This window comes from Euleptes europaea, chromosome 1, assembly GCF_029931775.1.
Source record: "Euleptes europaea isolate rEulEur1 chromosome 1, rEulEur1.hap1, whole genome shotgun sequence".
Taxonomy (NCBI): domain Eukaryota; kingdom Metazoa; phylum Chordata; class Lepidosauria; order Squamata; family Sphaerodactylidae; genus Euleptes; species Euleptes europaea.
The window spans coordinates 180,975,531-180,999,226 of NC_079312.1; the positions used below are offsets into that span (position 1 = coordinate 180,975,531).

A 23,696-nucleotide genomic window follows, 5' to 3' on the forward strand; every position below is an offset into this window, starting at 1 on the left:
TCAAATCAAGCCTGAACTGACCCTAGAAGCTAAAATGACTAAACTGAGGCTATCGTATTTTGGTCGCATTATGAGAAGACGAGTCACTGGAGAAGACAAAAATGCTAGGAAAAGCTGAGGGCAGCAGGAAAAGAGGAAGACCCAACAGGAGATTGATGGACTCAATAAAGGTGTTGGAAGAATGTGCCCTTCTAGATGGTGTCACTTGCCTGCACATTTAGAGGGGGGGGGGGGAACTGACCACAGAGTCAGATAGATAGACAGGACAGGGAAGGTTATCTCCAGTTGCACCTCACCCTCATTTCCTGTCACCTTTGATGTTTAGAGATATATTGTCAGGGAAACTTCCCCCCCCCCTTCCCCTTTTGCCCTTCATCCAAGAAAGACCTAGAACTGGGCGCTCCGTGCGTCCAGACCTTCCCACCCCACGATGGAGTGGAAGGCAGATACCCTTTTATACCTAGAGAATTAGCAAGGTAGATCAAGATAGGGGACCCTTGTTTGTCCTTTCCTATCCAATGTGTATTTCAACAATAAATGTACTTTAGTTTGATTAGAGCAAACGACTGATGCTCCTTTTTGTTTTCACACACGCACGCACGTGTAGCTTCTGCTGTTTAGCTAAGCTTAATGCATTCTGCTAAATACTGGAAATATCTCCACGATAGATAATTTCCAATAAAAGGAAGCCACGGCCCTCAATTTGCAAGATCTGAGCAAGGCTGTCAAAGATAGGACATTTTGGAGGACTTTCATTCATAGGGTCGCCATGAGTCGGAAGTGACTTGATGGCACTTAACACGCACGCGCGCACACACACACACACACACACACAAATTCCAAATTCTGTGCCAAGCAAAAGTGGATTTTGCAGCCAAGGGTAAAGTAAGTAAATTGAGATAGTTTGCATAATTTATTTACTCGTTTGTGTGATCTGTTCAGCATACTTTTTACAAGGCGGCAAAGGGAGGCAGTTAAACTCTGAAAGGCCGGTGCCTCTTTGGCGTCTGAGATTTTATCAGATGTTGCCTGTTTACTTTCAAGCAACTTTGGAGTCAGGAGGCGTAGAAACTGACTCCCTTTAAAAAATCACAGTCACATTTATTGCATTAAGATGGATACACAGAGTCACTACATAATAAGAAAATTATTGCAATCCCTTACAAATTGGTTCTTGTAGGTTATCCCTTACAAATTATTTTTGTTTTTCCAGTGTGTAAATTTTTGTTGCAATCCCTTACAAATTATTTTTGTTTTCCCAGTGTAAATTTTATTTCAAATTTTTAAAAAGACATGAAAGCCAAATTTTGACTCCTTTAAAAAAAAGAAGACCACAGTGTTGCTTTTTATAATCTGTGCTGTTTCTATGTTCCTGTGTGATTGCAGAACGTGTGACCCTGTGGATGGAATTATGGATAACTCCAAGAACCTAAAAAAACCTAAAAATGGTGTTCAGTGAATAGCAAGAGATGAAAATCCAGATGTTTTCAGCGAGCTCATTTGTCAGGATCTGTCTGGTGTTGGGGAGGGGGAGGGTCAGGTCTCAGCCCCTTCCCCTTAAACGGCAACCATGCTGTTTTTGTGCTGGTGACCCATGGGGTGTCGGGGCGGGGGGAGTAATCCATGCAACAGTTTTGCCCCTGCTTTTGCAAAGGTGCCAGACTTCAAAATGGATCTGCCTCCTGGGAAACCCCGACCAAATCCCATCAATGCAGGAAGACGTCTGAGCTAACCTTTGTTTTGTTTTCTGGAGGCTGAGAGATAATCCTGTTACCAGGATGGCTTGGGGAGGCTGCTCTTAAGGGCTGCAGTGGCAGCAGGGGGGGGGAGGCTATTGAAAGAAGCAAGGGGCAATTAGAACTCCCCCCACTCTCAGAAAAGGAAGCTGATGAATGTGGGTCACACGTGTGATTCAAAGCCAGAACACCTGGCATGCTGACCTGTGCTAAGATTGTTAACGGAGTAAGAAATCCCATGTTTCCCTAGAGTCGTTGGTCATAAAGCTCCCACGATGGATAAGGTTACCAACTCCAGCTCGAGAAGTTCCTGCAGATTTGAGGGGGTGGAGCCTGTTTTGTGGACATGGTTTGTGGGTATAATGCCATAGATTCTATCCTCCAGAGCAACCATTTTGCTCTTGACTTCTGTCATCTGTAGATTTGTTTTAATTCTAGATCTCCAGGTCCCACTGAGAGATTGGCCAGCCCTAACAATTGGGCAAGTTGGCACGCACCGCAGACTCGAAACCAGAGTTTCCTGAATGAGGAACTTTTTTCCAGAATTATAATTGAAGGCATGCTTTATTCTTACAGCAGAAAGAATTAATTTGTTGGTACGTATCAGAGGACAAATGGACCTTCAGAGCATATTACCCATGAACCCTTTTCTTCTGGATTCACTGTTTGGAAAGAGGAGTGCAGAATCCAGATGTTTTGACACATGTCTGTATGGGGAGTGACTGGACCAGTCACATTCTGAGCAGCGAAGGGAGCAGAGTTATTCACCTGGAGTAAGTCCAGAGCAGTGAAAGGGGCCAAGGCTGAGCAATCCGCCTCTGTTGAAGACAGCTACTTTGGCCTCATTATTCTTCTTTTGGTGTCAAGTCGCAGCTGGCTTATGGCGACCAAATACGGCTTTCAAGGCAAGAGGTGAACAGATGCCATTGCCTATCTCTGTAGCAAAATCCTGGATTTCCTGGGTGGTCTCTCATCTACCAGCAGTGGTGTAGTGGTTAAGAGCGGTGATTTGGAGCGGTGGACTCTGATCTGGAGAACCGGGTTGGATTCCCCACTCCTCCACATGAGCGGCGGAGGCTAATCTGGTCAATTGGATTTGTTTCCCCACTCCTATACAAGAAGCCAGCAGGGTGTCCTTGGGCTAGTCACAGCTCTCTTAGAGCTCTCTTAGCCCCACCTACCTCACAGGGTGTCTGTTGTGGGGAGGGGAAGGTGATTGTAGGCCAGTTTGAGTCTCCCTTAAGCAGTAGAGAAAGTTGGCATATAAAAACCAACTCCTTCTTCTTCCTCTTCTTCCTCAAGTACTAACTTTAGCTCTTGCAATCCAAGTACTAAAGTACTAACTTTAGCTCCTGAAATCTGATGAAATCGGGCACGTTGGGTAGCCCAGGCTAGCCTGATCTCGACAGACCTGCAAGACCTGAGCAAGGCTGTTCAAGACAGAACATTTTGGAGGTAATTGATTCATAGAGTCACCGTGAGTCAGAAGCAACTTGACAGCACTGAACACAGACACACACACATGAATTAATGACCTCCAAAACATCATACCTTAACAGCCTTGCTCAGGTTTTGCAAACTGAGGGCCATGGCTTCCTTTTATTGAGTCCATCCATCTCTTGTTGGGTCTTCCTCTTTGTCTGCTGCCTTTCACTTTTCCTTAACTTATTGTCTTTTCCAGTGAGTCTTGTCTTCTAATGTGACCAAAGTATGATAGTTTCAGTTTAGTCATTTTAGCCTCTAAGGAGAATTCAGGCTTGATTTGATCTAGAACCCACTGATCTGTGTTTTGGGTGGTCCATGGTATCCATAAAATTGTCCTCCAACACCACATTACAAAGGAATCTGCTTTCTTCCTGTTTGCTTTCTTCATTGTCCAACTTTCGCACCCATACATAGTAATGGCAAATAGTATGGTATGGAGGGCCTGGATATTTCCCAGAATTACAACTGATTTTCAGCCCAAATAGAGTACACCCTCCAAAGTGGCAGCTTTGGGTGGATTCTATGGCGTCATATGCCGCTGAGGTCCTTCCCCTCCCCAAACAAAACCTCCTGGAATTTCCCAACCGAGAGTTGGCAACCCTAGCCCCGGAGTCCGGGTCCGCCCAGTTCAACAAGAGCTCTTGTATGCCCTTAAACTGGTACCAGGAGCCTCTTTGGCTAAGCTTTAAGACTCCGGATGATTTGAAGATTGTTATTATGATTCTTATTGGGTTGGCAGGGGGTTGGACTAGATGATCCTGGTGGTCCCTTCCAATTCCAGTTGCTAAAACTATATTTTTATTATTTATTTATATACATTGTATTTAATACCGATAATAATAATTTATAAGGCACTCCTGAGCTGTTATCCCCCCCTGCATTTAAGCCCCCCAGGATGATAGCGGGGCTGCCCCGAATTCCCTTAATGTCCCCCCACACTGTCTGCCCAGAAAATAAGCAAGCAAGCCAAGCGTTCACATTTGCAAAGAAAAAAAAAATCTAGATGACCCTGGTGGTATCTGTCAACTCTAATTGCTAAAACTATATTTTTATTATATTTATATATTATATATATGTATACACACATTATATTGATATATATACCGATTATATATTATATATAGATATACGCGCACATATATAGACACACATATTTATAGATTATATATTAACAGCGTATATATTAACAGATTATATATATATATATATATATATATATACACACACACATTTAATATCAATAATAATAATTTCTAAGGCACTCCCGAGCTGTTTTCTCCCCTCCCCGCATTTAAGTAGACCCCCAGGATGAAAGCGGGGCTGCCCTAAGACCCTTAGCCCCCACCCACCCCCGGCTGCCCGGAAAACCAGCAAGCGTGCCAAGCGTTCACACGAGCCAAGCGTTCACACTTGCAAAGAGGTGGGTTTCCCTTTTCGAATGGAGATGGGGACAGAAAAGAAGTCCATTTCTCTCCCCCCCCCCCCCCGGTGTCAATTCGGTAGCCAGAGAGTGCGTGTGTGCATGTGGGGGGGGAGGAGAGAGACACCCGTTCCGGATCCGGAACGCCCCGTCCACATTGTTGCCATTCCCAGCCGGCTGCAGAATGTTGTGAATGGGAGGCTGGCGGCGCAGGCCCCGCCCCCGCAGCGCCTCCTCGGCCGGGGCCTCGCCTGATTGGCTGGAGTGGCCTCCCCGACCTTTGATTGACACCTTTTCCCCCAGACAGCCTTTAAAAAACACACGCACGCCAAAGAACGGCCCCCCTTCCCACCACACGGGGGAGGGGGGGGAAAAAGACGTCCTGACAGGCAGCGCCGCCCGGCCAATCGCCGCAAGCCCCGCCCCGCCCGGCCGGCCTATGGGGGGCGCGCCAGGCGAGGGGGGCGGGCCGCCGCGCCAGCCGCCGTCGAGCTCATTGTTGTGGGAGCTCCTTAAAGGAGCCGCTTCCGCCGCCGCGGCCGAGAGGAGCGAGGCCGGGCCCGGGGTGGGGTTCTCCCGGGGAAGCCGCTCACGCGAGGCCGGGGATCGGCGGGGCCTATGGAGCCGCCGCCCGCCAAGCGCAAATGCGGCGCCTCCGGGGACCAGCCCGAGCCGGGGCCGCCCGCCGCCGCCCTCCCCTCGGCCGTCGAGACGCTGCTGGACCTGAGCGCCCGGCGGGTGGCCGAGACGTGGGCCTTCGAGCAGGTGAGGCCGCCGCCGCGCTCTGCACATGCCCAGGGGCCCTTCGCCGGCCTCTCCTCGGAGGGTCGGCCTGGGCCGCGCGCGGCTGGGAGAGGCCGGCGGCTGTCACAGGCCCGGGCTGCGGTTGCCAACCCCCGCCTGGGAGGCTCCTGGAGACGGGGGGAGGGGCCTCGGCGGGGGGCAACGCCACGGGGCTCGCCCACCCCTCCATCCAAGGCGGGCCCCCTTTTTTCCCCTCCCGGGGAGCCGACCTCTATCGCCTGGAGGCCAGTTGCGATTCCTTGGGACATCCCGGCCCCACCAGGTGGTTGGCAACCCAAGGCAGGACCCTTCCTCTTCCCCCCCTCTGCAACCCAAGGCAGGACCCTTCCTCTTCCCCCCCTCTGCAACCCAAGGCAGGACCCTTCCTCTCCCCCCCCATTGCAACCCAAGGCAGGACCCTTCCTCTCCCCCCCCCATTGCAACCCAAGGCAGGACCCTTCCTCTCCCCCCCCATTGCAACCCAAGGCAGGACCCTTCCTTCCCCGCATTGCAAACCAAGGCAGGACCCTTTCTCTCCCCCCACATTGCAACCCAAGGCAGGACCCTTCCTTCCCCGCATTGCAACCCAAGGCAGGACCCTTCCTCTTTCCCCCCCTCTGCAACCCAAGGCAGGACCCTTCCTCTCCCCCCCCCATTGCAACCCAAGGCAGGACCCTTCCTCTCCCCCCCCCATTGCAACCCAAGGCAGGACCCTTCCTCTCCCCCCCCATTGCAACCCAAGGCAGGACCCTTCCTCTCCCCCCCCATTGCAACCCAAGGCAGGACCCTTCCTCTCCCCCCCCCATTGCAACCCAAGGCAGGACCCTTCCTCTCCCCCCCCATTGCAACCCAAGGCAGGACCCTTCCTTCCCCGCATTGCAAACCAAGGCAGGACCCTTTCTCTCCCCCCACATTGCAACCCAAGGCAGGACCCTTCCTTCCCCGCATTGCAACCCAAGGCAGGACCCTTCCTCTTTCCCCCCCCTCTGCAACCCAAGGCAGGACCCTTCCTCTCCCCCCCCATTGCAACCCAAGGCAGGACCCTTCCTCTCCCCCCCCCCATTGCAACCCAAGGCAGGACCCTTCCTCTCCCCCCCCCATTGCAACCCAAGGCAGGACCCTTCCTCTTCCCCCCCCATTGCAACCCAAGGCAGGACCCTTCCTCTCCCCCCCCATTGCAACCCAAGGCAGGACCCTTCCTCTCCCCCCCATTGCAACCCAAGGCAGGACCCTTCCTCTCCCCCCCCATTGCAACCCAAGGCAGGACCCTTCCTCTCCCCCCCCCATTGCAACCCAAGGCAGGACCCTTCCTCTTCCCCCCCATTGCAACCCAAGGCAGGACCCTTCCTCTTCCCCCCCATTGCAACCCAAGGCAGGACCCTTCCTCTCCCCCCCCATTGCAACCCAAGGCAGGACCCTTCCTCTTTCCCCCACCCGCAACCCAAGGCAGAACCCTCCTTTCACCCCCCTATTGCAACCCAAGGCAGGACCCTTCCTCTTCCCCCCCATTGCAACCCAAGGCAGGACCCTTCCTCCCCCCATTGCAACCCAAGGCAGGACCCTTCCTCTCCCCCCCATTGCAACCCAAGGCAGGACCCTTCCTCTTTCCCCCATCCGCAACCCAAGGCAGGACCCTCCTTTCACCCCCCTATTGTAACCCAAGGCAGGACCCTTCCTCTTCCCCCCCATTGCAACCCAAGGCAGGACCCTTCCTCCCCCCATTGCAACCCAAGGCAGGACCCTTCCTCCCCCCATTGCAACCCAAGGCAGGACCCTTCCTCTTCCCCCCCCCCATTGCAACCCAAGGCAGGACCCTTCCTCTTCCACCCCCATTGCAACCCAAGGCAGGACCCTTCCTCTTCCCCCCCCCCTGCAACCCAAGGCAGGACCCTTCCTCCCCCCCATTGCAACCAAAGGCAGGACCCTTCCTCCCCCCCCCCACTCTGCAACCCGAGGCAGGACTCTTACTCCTTTTTCTCTCTTCTCCCTCCCCAGTCCCCCCAGCTCATACAAAGCGCAGCTTGGCTCTATCCAGTCCCCTCAGGGACTGCCCCCTTTCTCCCCAGGCTGTGGGGCAGGCCTTAGGAAAAACCCCCAACCTGTGTCCAGGCTTTTCCTCTTTCCAGCATCCTTCCGCGTTCAGATTTGGAGGCTTCATCCTACAAAGCTTAATAGGATTTGCCAGCGCCAATTCCTGGGGATTTGTTGGGGGTATGGGAAGCGGGGGCACCTCGGTGGGGTATAGTGCCCTAATCCGTCCCCCCACCTACCTCCAAAGCAGCCATCTTCTCCAGGGGAGCTGATCCCCTGTTGGCTGGAGATCAGCTGTAATACTGGGTGATCTCCCGGCTTGGAGGGTGGCAGCCTCGTGAGTAGTGGGCAAAGGGGGCCAGGCTGGGTCTCCCTCCGTCCGTCTTGGGGAGGGGCTGTGGCTCAGTGGTAGAGCCTCTGCTTGGCATGCAGAAAGTCCCAGGTTCAATCCCCGGCAGCATTTCCAGTTAAAGGGACTAGGCAGGTAGGTGACGCGAAAGACCTCTGCCTGAGACCCTGGAGAGCTGCTGCTGGCCTGAGTAGACAATACTGACTTTGATGAACCAAGGGTCTGATTCAGGATAAGGCAGCTTCATGTGTTCATGTGTCTTGGTGCAGTGACTCCTATTCTCCAAACTGGCTTGGTAGGAGGACCCAATCAAAGAACAACCCCCCCTGCATGTGTAAATTGTCAAAAGTGCAAGGGGCCGGGTCCCACACAGGCTTCGTGACCCACTTTTGCGGGCAGGACCCCTAGGTTGGGAACTGCTGCCTGCTTCATGCCTGGTTCCTCTGCCCCCACCCCCAAGACTTCTGTCTGGGTGCCCCCGTGGACAACTGGCACCCTGTCTGATACTTTGCTCCCGTGGCACACTAGGTGCCGGCATCTCCTGTTTTTTCCTTTGCTATTTGAGGGGGGGGGTGTCTGGTCCCACCTAGTTCTAAAGCTGCTCCCCCTCCCTGCACACACCCCTCTGGGGGAAGAGAAGGGGGGGCAGACATGAATCTCCTTCCTTGCCTGGCTCTCTCTTGCTCTTCGTCATCCCGCTTGTCTTTGTGGGTCGTTCTTTCCCCCTCTAAATCCCCCCTGATCCTTTTCTCCTCGCGCTAAGCTGTCTTTCATGGTCCTGATGCATCCGGAGGTTTGAAGGAAAAAGGGTATCTCTGGCCTCTCTCTGCCTGGATGGGAAGGAGGTGGAGCAGGAGATTAAATGGGACAGATGGAAACTGGGCAGACTCAGAGCAGCAGAGAGAACTGGGGCTAGTCCGGGCAAAACCCCAGGAGCGGGGTGGGGGGAGTATCAGATGAGGCTTGGGCTGAGGGCTTCTTATATACGCGGGTGCTCCCATTCTCCTCTCCCCCCAAATTGCCACCTCTGAAATTTGTCCAAGCCCCCCCCCTTGGAGATCAAAGCTGGTCTGCTTGTCTTCTTCATGCTGGAAATTCCTTGGAAGCAGCTTCCATTTCACGCAGGGGCCGAATTTCAGTGCCTGGACAGAAAACCCGTCAAGCGAGTCACTTGTCACTGCCGTCAGTGAGTGAAACTTCCAAACCCGGGCACCCGCGAGCCTGAAAGAGGAGCGCTGGAGGAGGCCGTCGCCTATTAATCAAGGAGGCTCTAAAAGAGTTCCCAGTGGCGTTTAAGCGTCGCCCTGACAAAAATCCGCTGCGCGTTCTGGCAGTCTAGCATCATGCCCGCGGGATGGCGCGGGTCCTGTGGATGGTTCCTTGGATTGGCTTTTGCAACCGCCATGCAGGAACTTAAAACAACTGTAGGCTTTTCTGCGGTTGGGCTTGGCCTCAAGACATGAGGCTATTGTCGTGCTGAACAAATGGGGGTGTGGGAAGGAGAGAGAGGAAGGAAGGGGCCAAGAACGTGATCCGGCCTCATGATTTGTCAGCTGGTTGCAGGACGTTTTTTGTCTCGCCACAGAGTAGGTTCACAGTAGGCTACTGGGAGTCATTTTTTTTCAAAACTGGTATGTGTGTGTAAACACAGGTGAGTGTGTGAAGCTGCCTTCTACTGAATCAGACCCTTGGTCCGTCAAAGTCAGTTTTGTCTGCTCAGACTGGCAGCGGCTCTCCAGGGTCTCAGGCGGAGGTCTTTCACATCACCTACTTGCCCAGTCCGTTTAACTGGAGATGCCGGGGATTGAACCTGGGACCTTCTGCATGCTCTGCTCTGCTACTGAGCCATGCTCCCCCCGCCCCCATGAACACATGAAGCTGCTGGATACTGAATCAGACCCGCAGGCCTTATGTTTGACATCCCTCTTCTACAGTCTATTTGAAATCAGCGGAAGTTGCATCTGTGATGCTTTGATTCCCTTCGTTTCAGTAAAACTGCCTCTAGAGTACTGTGGTAACTTGGGCACATTGTTGGTGGGACATGGTTCTCCTTCCTCTGCATTCCCCCCTACCCACCCCTGCTAAGGCACTAAAATGTGTTGGATCGGCCTAAACGTTTAATCAGAGCTCTGTCGTTTTCTCCTCCTTCCGTTGTTGCTAACTTGTTGGGGCTAAGCCAGGCAAGACACTAACTCCTGTCTCTTTAAACTTCCAAAAACAGCATCTGAGAGAGGCATGATTTGGATTGGGGCCATGGTTCCAGGCAACCTGTGTATGTGTGCATTTCTCTACTTGGGGAAATAAAGTATCCAGGGCTGATTTCACATTCAGAAAAGGGTTCGTGGAATAGGGGTTGGTGCCACAGTCATGATAACGCAATTGATAAATTGTGTCCTACCCTGGCAGCTGCTGCTGATAGAAATGTAAGAAGCTAAGAGATCTGATCAAGGATATCCAGTGTCTTGCCTAATTTGAAACTTCGTGCCCAGAATTCAGGGGGGCGGTCTGCGGGCAGCTTCTTTGCAGCTCAATAAGCTCGTGATCCATAACCCAGCTAAATGGGGTTATAGAATAGTCAAAATGGCACTAGGGGTTGGATTCGGCCAACAGGCAAGCTAGCCCAAAAGACTGGAATTCTTGATGGCTGTAAGTAATCATTGGAGGAACCTTTTGGTCTGTAGAGAGAACTTGGTGAAAGAGGGAAGGTTGGAGGCCAGCAAAATGCCAGGGAGGAGTTGGCGGCGATGGCTCAGTGGCAGAGCATCTGCTTGGCATGCAGAAGGTCCTAGGTTCAATCCCTGGCTTCTCCAGTTAAAGGGACTAGGCGAGTAGGTGATGTGAAAGACCTCTGCTGGTCTGAGTAGGCAACGTTGACTTTGATGGACCAAGGGTCTGATTCAGTATAAGGCAGCTTCATGTATTCATGTGAGGCCCTGGAGAGCTGCTGCCAATCTGAGTAGACAATACTGACTTGGATGCACCAAGGGTCTGATTCAGTATAAGGCAGCTTCATGTGCTCATGTGATTGACCCCTTCCTGAGACCCTGGAGAGCTGCTGCTGGTCTGAGTAGGCAGTACTGACTTTGATGGACCAAGGGTCTGATTCAGTAGAAGGCAGTTTCATGGGCTCATGTGTATGTCAGTATCTGTGCAAGAAGATGGGGAGAACCTCGAAGGAGGATCCCGGTGCTGAAAGAGATGGGGAGTCACAGCAGAGACGTGCCGGGTGATGTGAGCATAGCAACGAAGGGCGGGGAAGATGAGTAGAAGTCCTCTGAGCCTACTGAAGAGGAACGGGATCTGCAGCCGTCGAGATGACTTCATGGACGAGGGCGCTGAAAGCGAATGACACATTGAGACGGGATATGTGTCTTGTGGGTATCGGGCTAATCTAGGGAATCCAGTTTTGTTGGCATTGGGATTACATCACGCAAAGATAACTTTGCAAAGATGTTCCAGAGTCAAAATCACTTGATTGTACCGGAGACCCGGTTGGGTGGTAGTTGGTCAAGAGGCAGGTATAATACTAGGTTGCCTCCTGTCCTTCAGGCAAGAGGCTTGGGTGGAAATTGAGAGACAATTTAGGCCTCCAGCTTGGGTGGAGGTGGTGGTGGGGGGGAGAGATCGGAGGACACCTGAACGTAATTGAAAGCGTGCCGCTGCTTGATCTGGGAGGGAACCCGTTTTCCCGCGAGGGAGTTTGTAACCATAAGGAAATAAGTTATCTGGCGAAATGCACCCCTGATCTTGTTCTCTGCTAACAGGTGGAGTTGCGTGCTACAATCATGCTGGGTGCTAAGGAGCTTCCTTGATCCTCAGTGGGTACTCATCGAGTGCCAAGGTTTTAGGGCTTTCTATTCATGCTGGCCTAGACTAGCCCAATCTTGTCAGATCTCGAAAGCTGAGGAGTTTTGTCCCTGGTTAGTACTTGGATGGGAGAGTCCAGGGTTGCTACACAGAGGCAGGTCATGGCAAACCACCTCTGTCTCTTGCCTACAGTGAAGGGTGTCGAACCCTACAGCAGGGGTGTTGAACTCAATTGTTATGAGGGCCCAGATATGACATAAATGGCACTTGGTCAGGCCTGGCCATGCCTCGCCAGCCCAGATCGAGAATGGTGTGTGTGTGGCTGACTTGCAGGCAGGATAGGAACTCTCAAGGGGCCGGATCTGGCCCCTGAGCCTAATGTTTGACACCCTTGCCCTATGGGGTTTGGGGTTGCCATAAGTCACCTGCTGTTTGACAGCTTTCCACCACCATCGTTCATGCTGAAGTGGAGAAATACTTTTCCTTCATTTGTTGATGGCTAATCAGGGTTGATAATTTTTTTAAATCAGATTTTTAAAAATAAAATGCTTTTTGTGGAAAAATCTATTTAAGATACATTATAGTCCAAAGATTATTCATCATGAAATAAGTATTAGTTTTTAATTATAAAATAAGGATTAGTTTTTAATTATGTAGAATGATGCTATATATTCCTGCAATGTTTAAATTTTGAGGTAAATGAATTCCATTAATCCATTCTCAGTGTCTTGCTCTTCCGGAGGTTTTTGTAAGATTATTTTGGGCAGTTTTCCTATTTAGAAGATATTATCACAGACGCTTGGTTTTGCAGTTCTCAAAACTGAATTTGTGTCTGCCTGCAGAGATTACATGCCTCTTCTTCACAACAAAACTTTTACACATATAAAGCAAATGTACAATAAACTTAGAGAGTTGAGAAAAATACCTTAATCTCATTGTTCCTTTGCAAATCTATGTACTCAGAATCAACCCCTTACCTCTTAAGTGCCAAATTTCAAGAATTCAGCGAATAGAATATTGTTTGGAGTGGACTAGATCTGCAGAAGGAGCTAAGTGTGAGGAGGGAGGGGCAAAAATGAAAGTGAAACCTTTTGAGCAGAATACTTCAAGAGTCTTGGGATCTTTGGGTGTATAGGTTTATCATGTTATTCTCTCCCTGGAGGAGAAAACCCATAATGGCAGTAGGCCGTAAAAGAGAACCAGTTTGGGAATATTTTAATGAAGTTCCTGTACCTATGGGTAAGGCAGTCATACGTGCAAAATGCAGACTCTGCAACAAAGAAATGCAAGGCCTGGTGGCCCGGATGAAACAACATAATTAGAAGCTCTGTTTATGTAGAAAACCAAGATTTAAATCTAGTCTTACTGACTAGTGATTTACATGGGGTTGGACTAGATGACCCTGGTGGTCCCTTCCAATTCTATGATTCTGTGAAATCCACGCTGTCTGTAATGGCAAGTGTATGGGTTTCTGTCACTAACTACAGCAGGGATGTCTAACTTAAGTGTTTCCTTTACATTGAAAACTGGCTTATACATTTAGAAAGCACATGCACCCACAGCATTTGGAAATCTGGTTCTCTCTAGCATCTGTCGGTTAAGCCATCGGTAATGTCTTGGGGTTATTCACAAACATTTCACTGGGGAAACAGAACTGGCAGTCTAGAACGTTTGCATGTGGTCTGTGACAGGTGGGGGGGGTGAGAGAGAGGGAATGGTCTTTGGACCGGGCCTAGAAACTCTCCCTGGTCCTAGGCAGCTGGGAGTTGTGTAGGTAAAGAGGCCAAGGTGAAATGAGAATCTTCCCGGGAGATGAAGGTTGAGGGCAGACCCAAGGTGTTCTGGGAGCTCCGTATTCTGAGCTCCTGGCAAGTTGTTAAAAGAAAGTTAATAGTCAGGTGTCCAAGCCTTCCTCCTTGTACCATTTTGTGCGGGGTGTAGGGAGCAGCTTAAAATCCCGGTCCCCTAATCCTTATCTGTATTGGACACTATCAACTATTGGGAACTCTATGCATAGAAGTCCCACTGCAAGTTCGGCTGGGCCCTAAGGGGTTCCAGAGGGCTGTGGCTCAGTGGTAGAGCATCTGCTTGGCATGCAGAAGGTCCCAGGTTCAATCCTCAGCATCTCCGGTTAAACGGACTGGGCAAGTAGGTGATGGGAAAGGCCTCTGCCCGAGACCCTGGAGAGCTGCTGCTGGTCTGAGTAGACAATACTGACTTCGATGGGGTCTGATTCAGTAGAAGGCCGGTCCATGTGTTTCCCTAGAGAAAATGGCTGCTGTTGGGGAGGGGCTGTGGCTCAGTGGTAGAGCACCTGCTTGGCATACAGAAGGTCCCAGCTTCAATCCCCGGCATCTCCAGTTAAAGGGACTAGGCAAGTAGGTGAGGTAAAAAACTTCTGCCCGAGACCCTGGAGAGCCGGTGCCGGTCTGAGTAGACAATTCTGACTTTGATGTGATGACTGAGGGCCAGCACGGGGCCAGCAGTAGTTTAGGATACAGGAACCCGAGGAACGAATGAGTAGAGAAAATAAGAGGCAGGATAGGACCGTTGGGTGGTAGGTTCACACAAGTTATAAGCTGGCACGAAGAATGGGTTGGAGAAACAAGTTCTGGACAGCAGAGTATACGAACAAGGAGCCAGGGGGACCAAAATCGGTGGCAGAATTATGTGACTGAGCTGAGTAGTGGGCACGGAAAAGTAGGGTATGGGATCAGGTAGGGTATGGACCTTGTAGGGCTTGGAACAGAAGTTCTGTACGTTGTTGGTACGAAGGGAGTGAGAAGGTGCGTAGAAACAAAGTGGGGAAATTCCACCCGGTTAATCTCTTTCCCTCAAAGGAAAATGGTGAGGAGTCACGCTGACAGAGCCTCCCTCTTTAGACAAGCGTGGCGCCCCTCTTCCTGGAAACCCTAATGCAGTTATTTAGAGGGTCGCTCTCTAGCTGGGTTGTACATCAGAGGGTTGTAAAAAAAAAAAAGGTAAAGGTCCCCTGTGCAAGCACCGGGTCATTCCTGACCCATGTGGTGATGTCACATCCCAATGTTTCCTAGGCAGACTTTGTTTTTACTGGGTGGTTTGCCATTGCCTTCCCCAGTCATCTTCCCTTTACCCCCAACAAGTTGGGTGCTCATTTTACTGACCTCAGAAGGATGGAAGGCTGAGTCGACCTTGAGCCGGCTACCTGAAACCATCAGAGGGTTGTAGCCCTACATTAACCACAGAAAAGCATTTTGTTATATGTTTTGTTTTGCTGACAGACTCAGTCAATCTCTATTTCTCTCCACACATTTCTTACAGTCCTAGGACTGGTAGCTCTCCCTCTCCTTTCTCCACACCCCACAGTTCATGCTTCCAAAACAGATTATACCCTTATCAGTTACCTCTTTTTTTGCTTTCATGCTCAGAGTTCCCAATTCTGGTTACCCTCTCTTTTCCCCTGGGTGCATCATAGGACCCCAAACCTGGATGGCCCAGGCTAGCCCGATCTCATCAGATCTCGGAAGCTAAGCAGGGACGGCCCTTGTTAGTACTTGGATGGGAGACCACCAGAGAAGCCCAGGGTTGCTACGTGGAGGCAGGCAGTGGCAAAGCACCTCTGTTTGTGTCTTTGCCTTGATCTGGATGGCCCAGGCTGGCCTGATCTTGTTAGATCTCGGAAGCTAAGCAAGGTTGGCCCTGGTTAGTAATTGGATGGGAGACCACTAGGGAAGTCCAGGGTTGCTGCCCAGTGGCAGTCTATGACAAACCAGCTCTTTTGCTCTCTTGCCTTGAAAACCCTACGGGGTTGCTGTTAAGTCAGCTGAACCTGATGGCACTTTTCACCACATCATAGGAATCTCTTTTGAACATAGTGTCCCTTCATCCCACATACTGCTCTTGCTCTCCTTTATTAACTTCCCTTCTGTGTCTCTCCGTACCCCACAGTACTTGCTTTCCTTCCTGTTCTACACACAGACGGGCTCTCTGCATCCCCCCAACTGTTTTCGTTTCCCTTTTTCCTTCTGCCTCCCTATTTTCAGTTGCTGGTCTTTATATCGACTTCTCTTTGCCGAGGTAATAATCTGCAACAGCATGCCCATTGTAATGCAGCGACAAAAAAGGCTAATGCAATCTTGAGGTGCATCAACAGAGGCAGCAACATCCAAATCACAAGATGTCATAGTTCCACTGCACACTGCATTGGTCAGGCCGCACCTGGAATATTGTGTGCAGTTTTGGAGGCCTCACTTTAAAAAGGACCTGGGCAGAATTGAGCGGGTGCAGAGGAGAGCGACGAGGATGATCAGGGGCCTGGAGACCAAGCCCTACGAGGAAAGGCTGAGGGACTTGGGAATGTTCAGTCTGGAAAAGAGGAGGTTGAGGAGGGGACATGATGGCTCTCTGTAAGTATTTGAAGGGCTGTCACTTCGAGGAGGGCAGGGAGCTGTTCCTGTTGGCAGGAGAGGATAGGGCATGCAATAATGGGTTTAAATTGTGGGTGGAAAGGTACCGGCCGGATATTAGGAAAACATTTTTTACAGTAAGAGTAGTTTACCAGTGGAATGAGCTACCTAGGGAGGTGGTGAGCTCCCTTTCACTGGCAGCCTTTAAGCAGAGGCTGGACAAACACTTGTCAGGGATGCTCTAGGCTGATCCTGCATTGTGGAGGGGGTTGGACTAGATGGTTGGACCCTTCCAACTCTATGATTCTAATCCCAGCTTTGGATAAGGTTACATCATGGCTAGCTGGCAGCACGAGGCTGGTGTGTGTGTGTGTGTGTTACACTGGAACCAGCTCTACCACATCCTCTGAAAGCAGGAAGAACCATGCAGAAGTAGCAGCCGGCAGTCTCCCCTTTGCAATGGGCCTGAGCTGTGCCCAAAAACAAATGGGAAAAGGCTGGAAATCCCCAAGAGGGTTGCAGTTGGCCCAGGAGCCTTATGTTAGGCCTGCCCTAATGGGAATTGAGGCATGAGGCCTCGCTAGAGGGTGGAGGAGAGACATACTTCCAAGTTGTGTGAACCAACCAGCCGCAGTTGCCACCAAGGCAGAATGCAAAATCCAGCGTTAGTCCTGATTTTTGCGTCAGCTGGAGGAACCTGCCTAGAACAATCATGGCATTGTGGGTAGTGGCGCCAGGTTTTGCTCTGCCTTCCGAGAGGCACCGGTGTTGACATCTCTGATGGCGGTGAGGCTTGGACCTCTTGAGTGTGGAGGCAAAAAGAGAGGTGACTGACGGAGGGCGGAATCCGTTTTGAAAGCATAGACCGTAGGCTGCAGAGAAAAGAGAGGGCGAGATAACAGTCCTTGGGCTGCAAGAGAGAAGGCGGGGAGGAAAGCTGGGCCAGACCCCTCCAAATCTCCCGTCCCTGTTCTGGGCTAAAAGTTACCGTGACCGACTGCCAGGATATTGGCATTATGCCATTTTGGTTCCTCGTCTCAACGTTCTCTTCTTTTCCTCTTGTCCCCAGGTGGAAGAGCGTTTCTCCCGCGTCCCGGAGCCTGTGCAGAAGCGCATTGTGTTCTGGTCTTTCCCCCGGAGCGAGCGGGAGATATGTATGTACTCGTCCCTTGGCTACCACCCCCCGGAGGGCGAGCGAGACTCCCGCGTGCCCTTCAACCGTGGCCTGAATCTGCTGCAGTCAGGTGCTGTTGATCGTGTCCTGCAAGTAGGTAAGTGGTTCAGGGCCATTTGTCATGAATGAGCCTGGCACGCTGAAGTATAGGTAATGGCTCTGGGAGAGCAGTGTGTTGGTGGGACCAGGTATGCATGCATGTGAGAGCCAATACATGCCTTTGGACTTTGGGCATGTTTCTCAGCACACGATTGTAGGGCATCCTGTCTCACGCAGAGGCCAACCAGTTCCTCTGGAGGACCAGCAACAGGGCGTAGAGGCCGAGGCCTTCCCCGATGTTGCCTCCTGGCACTGGTAGACAAGGTTTACTGCCTCTGAATGTGGATGTTCCCTTTAGTCCCCATGGCTAGTGGCCACTAGGATGTGAGGGCGAACTGGCTGCGACATCTGTCACCCCATTGATCGCCAGGGTTGATTCAGCTGATCTGGCTGGCTAGGCGGGCGTCCCCTACCTCCCTCACTGCTCCGTGGGCGTCCCTCCCGAAGCTGCGCACTCAGTGGAAGAGGACGACCATCCCAGATAGGAGTGTACCGTTCTTCCGCTAGTGGCCACTGATAGGCCTCTCCTCCATGCGTCTGTCTAATCCCCTTTTAAAGCCGTCTAAGCCCATGGCCATCACTACCTTTCTGCAGACGACCTTCAAGGTTAAAGGGCAAGCAGCAGAGATGCCCTAGGGCTGATTTTAATCGTTTTTATTAGTTGCGAGATTCTTGACAAACTTCATAGATGTGAAGAAGTTGGGGAGGGGTTTGTGTGACACTTTTTGATATCAATGGACAAGTAAAGCCAACTAGACAACTTCCTGGAGAAGAAAAGCCATGAAGCTCAACAATGCAAAGTCATAGACTAAGAGCTGTAGTTTATATTCTTAGCTAAGGACTCGTCGGCTGAAAAGGGAAGACGAGGAAAGAACTGGGCAGATCTTGTTCAGTCACAAAAGGACTAGAAGCCGTAGGTGGGATATGGTTACAAAGCAGGTTCCTTTTGGCCCCCGTGGGTAGTAGCCACTGACAGACTTATCCTACTTGAATCTGTCTAATCATCGGTAAGCCATATGTGCCTGGCAGCAAACTCCAAATTTTAATTACTCAATGAGTAAAGGAGTATTTTCTTTTGTCCATCCTGGACCTATTGCCCGTCAACTTCATTGGATGCCCCCGAGTTCTAGTATTTTGTGAGAGGGAGAAAAAGTTCTTTGTCAGCTCTCTCCACTCTGTGCATAATTTTATGAACCTCTAGTCTCTTATCTTAGTTGTCTCTTATCTGAACTGAAAAGTCCCGGCCTCTTCAGCCTTTGTCTCATAGGGAAGGTGCTCCAGCCCCCTAATCATCTCGGTTGCTCTACTCTGTACTTTTTCTAGCTCTGCAATTTCCTTTTTGAGATACGGTGACCAGAACTGCGCGCAGTATTCCAAATGAGGCTGCACTGTAGATCTGTAGAGGGGCATTATAATATTGGCTGTTTTATTTTCAGTCCCTTTCCTGATAACCCTGAGCATATTTGCCCTTTTCACATTGGGTTGACATTTTAATTCAGCTGCGCGCTATGACCCCAAGATCTTTTTCCCTGTCTGTCTCAACAAGTTCAGATCCCATTAGGGTATACCTAAAGCTGGGATTTTTTGTTCCAATGCGCATCACTTTCCTCCTACGTTGAACTTCGCTTGCCATGCTGTTGCCCGCTTACCCAATTTGTGGAGATGCTCCTGGAGCACTTCACAAGTCCCAAATAATTTTGTAACATCTGTAAACTCGGGAGATAACCACTCAAGTAGCCAAATTTTGCCTCCTGTCTAGTGGGATTCATAAACAGCTGATTGAAAACCTTTCCCCATAGAAGATCTTTCCATTTTTAATCCATAAGAATACCCATCCTCTTATCCCCTGATTGTTAAGCTTACTCAGGAGTCTTTGGTGAGATACCTTGTAAAAAGCTTTTTTAAAGTCCAAGTATATGATGTCTGTCAGGTTGCCATTATCTACATGCTTGTTCACTTTCTCAGAGAACCCCAAAAGGCTGTTGAGGCAGGACTTCCCTTTGCAGAAGCCATGCTGATTTTCCCTCAGCAGCCTTCGTTCCTCTATGTGGTGGGAGCCAGTGTGGTATAGTGGTTAAGAGCAGTGGTTTGGAGCTGTGGAGTCTGATCTGGAGAACCGGGTCTGACTCCCCACTCCTCCACATGAGCAGCGGAGGCTAATCTGGTGAACTGGATTTGTTTCCCCACTCCTCCACATGAAGCCAGCTGGGTTACCTTGGGCTAGTCACACTCTCTCAGGGTGTCTGTTGTGGAGAGGGAAGGCGATTGTAAGCTAGTTTGATTCTTCCTTAAGTGGGAGAGAAAGTCAGCATATAAAAACCAACTTGTCGTCTTCTATGTGCCTGATCTATCTTTGATCAAAATTTCTACTAATTTGCCTGGGACAGACATTAGGCTAGAATTTCCTGGTTCTCCTCTGGACCCCTTTTTTAAAAAACGGTGTAAAATTTGGTGTAGCGAGCCGGTGTGGTGTAGCGGTTAAGGTGGTGGAGTAGGATCTGGGGAACCCAGGTTCGAATCCCCCATTCTGCCATGGAAACTTGCTGGGTGACCTTGGGCCAGTCACACACACTCAGCCTCGACCCTGGCAAGTATTTGGATGGGAGACCTGCAAGGAATACCAGGGGTGTGACGCGGAGACAGGCAATGGCAAAACCACCTCTGAACGTCTCTTGCCTTGAAAGCCCTACGTGGTTGCCATAAGTCAGCTGTGACTTGACAGCAAGAAAAAAAGGTCCTCTGGTACAGTTCCTGATTTTAGTGACAAGTTCCCATATACTGGTTAGTAGATCGACAGTCTCATGAGATCCCTAAGAACGCTGGGGGGGGGGGGTGTCATCAGGGCCTGGAGACTTGCTGGTTTTAAATTTCCCCAATGCGGCTAGAACTTCATCTCTTGTCACCTCAGTTTTTCAGACTCCCTTCTAGAAAATAGTGACTATGGTGTGGGTGCATACCCCAAACCTTCCGCCGTGAACATAGAGGCAAAGAATTCATGCAGCTTGTCTGCCATCGCCAGCGTGGTGTAGTGGTTAGGAATGGTTAGGAGTAGTGGTTCGATTCCCCACTCCTCCGCATGAAGCCTGCTGGGTGACCTTGGGCCAGTCACAGTTCTCTCCGAACTCTCTCATCCCCACCCACCTCACAAGGTGTCTGTTGCGGGGAGAGGAAGGGAAGGTGATTGTCAGCCGGTTTGATTCTCCTTAAAGGTAGAGAAAAGTAGGATATAAATACCAGCTCTTCTTCTTTTATTCCTTGGTCATCCAAAGGCCTGACTGCGTCTCTGGCTGGTTTCTTGCTCTGGATATATTTAAAGAATTGCATATTGTTTGTCTTGATGCTTTGAGCATCCCTTTCCTCAGATTCCCTGTTCTAATGCGTAATTATTAACTTCTGCTTTGCAGAATTCCGTCCTTCCTTCTGTTCACTTCGTTAGGGCAGGCCTTCCACTTTTTAGAAGAAGCCTTTTATGGCTTTGTTAGCCATGTAGGCATTCTTTTAGACTTGGCAGTACCTTTCCCAACCCCGGGAATGCGTTGTATCTGGTCTTTACTTAGGATGGTTTTAAGCAGCTTCCAAGCATTCTCTAGCGATTTAACTGTCTTGTGTTTCCCTTTCAGCTTCCTACCAAATAGTCCCCTTCCTTTTTTAAAAAGTTCCCTCTTTTGAAATCAAAGGTTTTGGACTTCAGGGTAACTTTCCATTGATTGGAAAGCCAAACTTAAACAGCATTGTGGTCACTGCTTCCAGTTGGTGCAAAAACCTCTACATCTCTCCCTAGGTCTTGAATCCCTCTCAGAACCAAGTCCAAGACGGTGACTCCTCTGGTTGGCTCTGTGACCAACTTTTCTGGGGTACAGTCACTGATGATACCAGGGAATCTCATTTCTGCAGCATGACTCAAGCACATATTTATCCAGCCAATGTGCAGGGAGTTGGCAGCAACCCAGTATCACAACATCATCTGCTTTAGACACTTCACTTATTTCCTTCTCCATCTCAAGATCAGCCTCAAGGGTTTGATCAGGTGGGCAATAATACACCCACAGTTTAAGTAACCCTTAGGGCCCATTATCTTCGCTCACATCTTTTCTGTCGGGAAGTTTAATCTCCTATTTTTTAAATTCTATGACTCTATGCCCTTTTTGATATACAACGCAGCACCTCCCCTAACCTTTCCCTCCCTGTCTTGCCTATAGAGCTTGTGGCATAATGGTTAAGAGCCGTGGACACTCATCTGGAGAACTGGGTTCAATTCTCCACTCCTCCACATGGAGCCTGCTGGGTGACCTTGGGCTAGTCACAGTTCTCTCCGAACTTTCTCAGCCCCGCATACCTCACATGGTGTCTGTGGTGAGGAGGGGAAGGGAAGGTGATTGTAAGCCACTTTGAGACTCCTTAAAGGTAGAGAAAAATGGGGTATAAAAACCAACTCTTCATCTTTCTCCTCCTCCTCCTGTAGAGCTAATACCCTGGATGACCCTGTCCCTTTTCCCCCATTCCACCATATTTCTGAGATACCTACTACACCTAAATTGTCATTTAGCACTCCAGCTGCCCCAAAGTGGCTCAGAGGCTTCTAGCATTGGCATAAAACCGGCAGACTCTAATCTGGAGAAACGGGTTCGATTCCCCACTCCTCCACGTGAAACCTGCTGGGTGACCTTGGGCCAGGCACAGTTCTCTCCAAACTCAGCCCACACAGAGGCAGGCAATGGCCAACCACCTCTGAACATTTCTTGTCTTGAAAACTTTACTGGGTCGCTATATGTCAGCTTTGATATGACGGTAAAATCACACACACATACACACGACGTGTTTCTCCCTCCAGCAGCCCTTGCCTCCCTCAGCCATAGGAAGCGCAGCTCCCGTGCATCTCCTGCCACGGAGGGTAGGGAAACTGCCCTTCCCCTCTGTCGTCGCCAAGCATTTTTGGATAAACTTGAGGGTCACTTTCTTTCAGTGTTCCTCGGGACACTGAACCTTGCAGCAGGGTCTGTTCTTGTGCGCTGAGCGTGCAAATATGTGTGTAAGACAAAAGATGCTCATTTCTCTGTCCCAAGAGGATAGCAGAGCTGTCTCTCTGTTCCGGTGGCCAGCTGGGGGATCCCCCAATAACTGTTGCCATGGTAAGGGGGTATGATAACCATGTTCAAGTACTTCAAGGGCTGTCATATAGAGGGTGCCGAGTTGTTTTCTGTTGCCCCAGCAGGTCGGACCAGAACCAGCGGGTTGAAATTAAAACAAAAGAGTTTCCGTCTAGACGTTAGGAAGAATTTTCTAACCGTTATAGCGGTTCCTCAGTGGAACAGGCTTCCTCGGGAGGTGGGGAGCCCTCCTTCCCTGGAGGTTTTTAAGCAGAGGCTACATGGCCATCTGTCAGCAATGCTGATTCTGTGACCTTAGGCAGATGACGAGAGGCAGGGCATCTTGGCCATCTTCTGGGCATGGAGTAGGGGTCACTGGGGGTGTGGGGGAGAGAGGCAGTTGCGAATTTCCTGCCTTGTGCAGGGAGTTGGACTAAATGGCCCTGGTGGTCCCTTCCAACTCTATGATTCTAAGGATGGACTAACTTTGAGTTAGGTTAAGGAGGCAAATAGCAGATACCTGGCTTGGCTAGTGGATTGTTTGCAGCCTCGTTCCAAAAACAAAAGCCAGAAACTCAATCCACAGAATACCTTTTATTCGGATCAGCCCATGACACATCAACATGTGCAAGAATCATAGAGTTGGGAAGGGACCGCCGGGGTCATCTAGTCCAACCCCCTGCACAATGCAGGAAATTCACAACTCTCACACCCCCAGTGACCCTTCCTCCATGCCCAGAAGATGGCAAAAAAAAAAAAAAATTCTCCAGGATCTCTGGTCAATCTGGCCTGGAGGAAAATAAAGAGCTGAATTGTGGTTGACTACTAAACATTCAGATTTTGACAGGTTCCTTAAGATTCCCTGTCTGTGCATTTGTAAAGTCAAACCTTTTCATCTGCAAACAGCAAAATACTTTTCATTTAACATTGCTTACTTCTTCATGGGGGGATTACATTGTTTCATTTAGTTAGGATAAATAGATTGATTCTTCCCAGTTGTTAAATTTTCTGTTTAGGTTAGGTTAATATTCTTATCCCATGGACTCCAGTGGAGGAATTGCATGTAAAATTTTACTGTTGACATTATCCCGGTCATTAAGCGTGCCATTAATGATAAAAATTGCCCTGTGCATAAACCTCTCTCCTTTCGTCTTTATGAAGCCAAAAAAACACACATAAAAGTTTTGCTTTAACAGACTGGTACATGCTGTACCATTTCTTGCGCATATGCCATCTTCTCCAAATTCCAAATCCCCTGCTCCATGCCCAGAAGATGGCAATAAAACCCCTCTAGGATCCCTGGCCAATCTGACCTGGAGGAAAATTGCTTCCTGACCTCA

The 23,696-nt window shown here is 50.1% G+C and overlaps 1 protein-coding gene across 1 annotated transcript in view; it reads left to right on the top strand.

The window, feature by feature from the left end:
• The first annotated feature begins 5,233 nt into the window (after positions 1-5,233).
• ZSWIM4 (zinc finger SWIM-type containing 4) overlaps positions 5,234-23,696 on the top strand; it is a 50,063-nt gene continuing 31,600 nt past the window's right edge. Inside the window, exons 1-2 of the mRNA XM_056866103.1 lie at positions 5,234-5,406; positions 17,066-17,267. Of these exons, the coding sequence (XP_056722081.1) occupies positions 5,260-5,406; positions 17,066-17,267 (349 nt within the window). The 5' untranslated portion in view covers positions 5,234-5,259. The remainder of the gene's footprint in view (positions 5,407-17,065; positions 17,268-23,696) is intronic.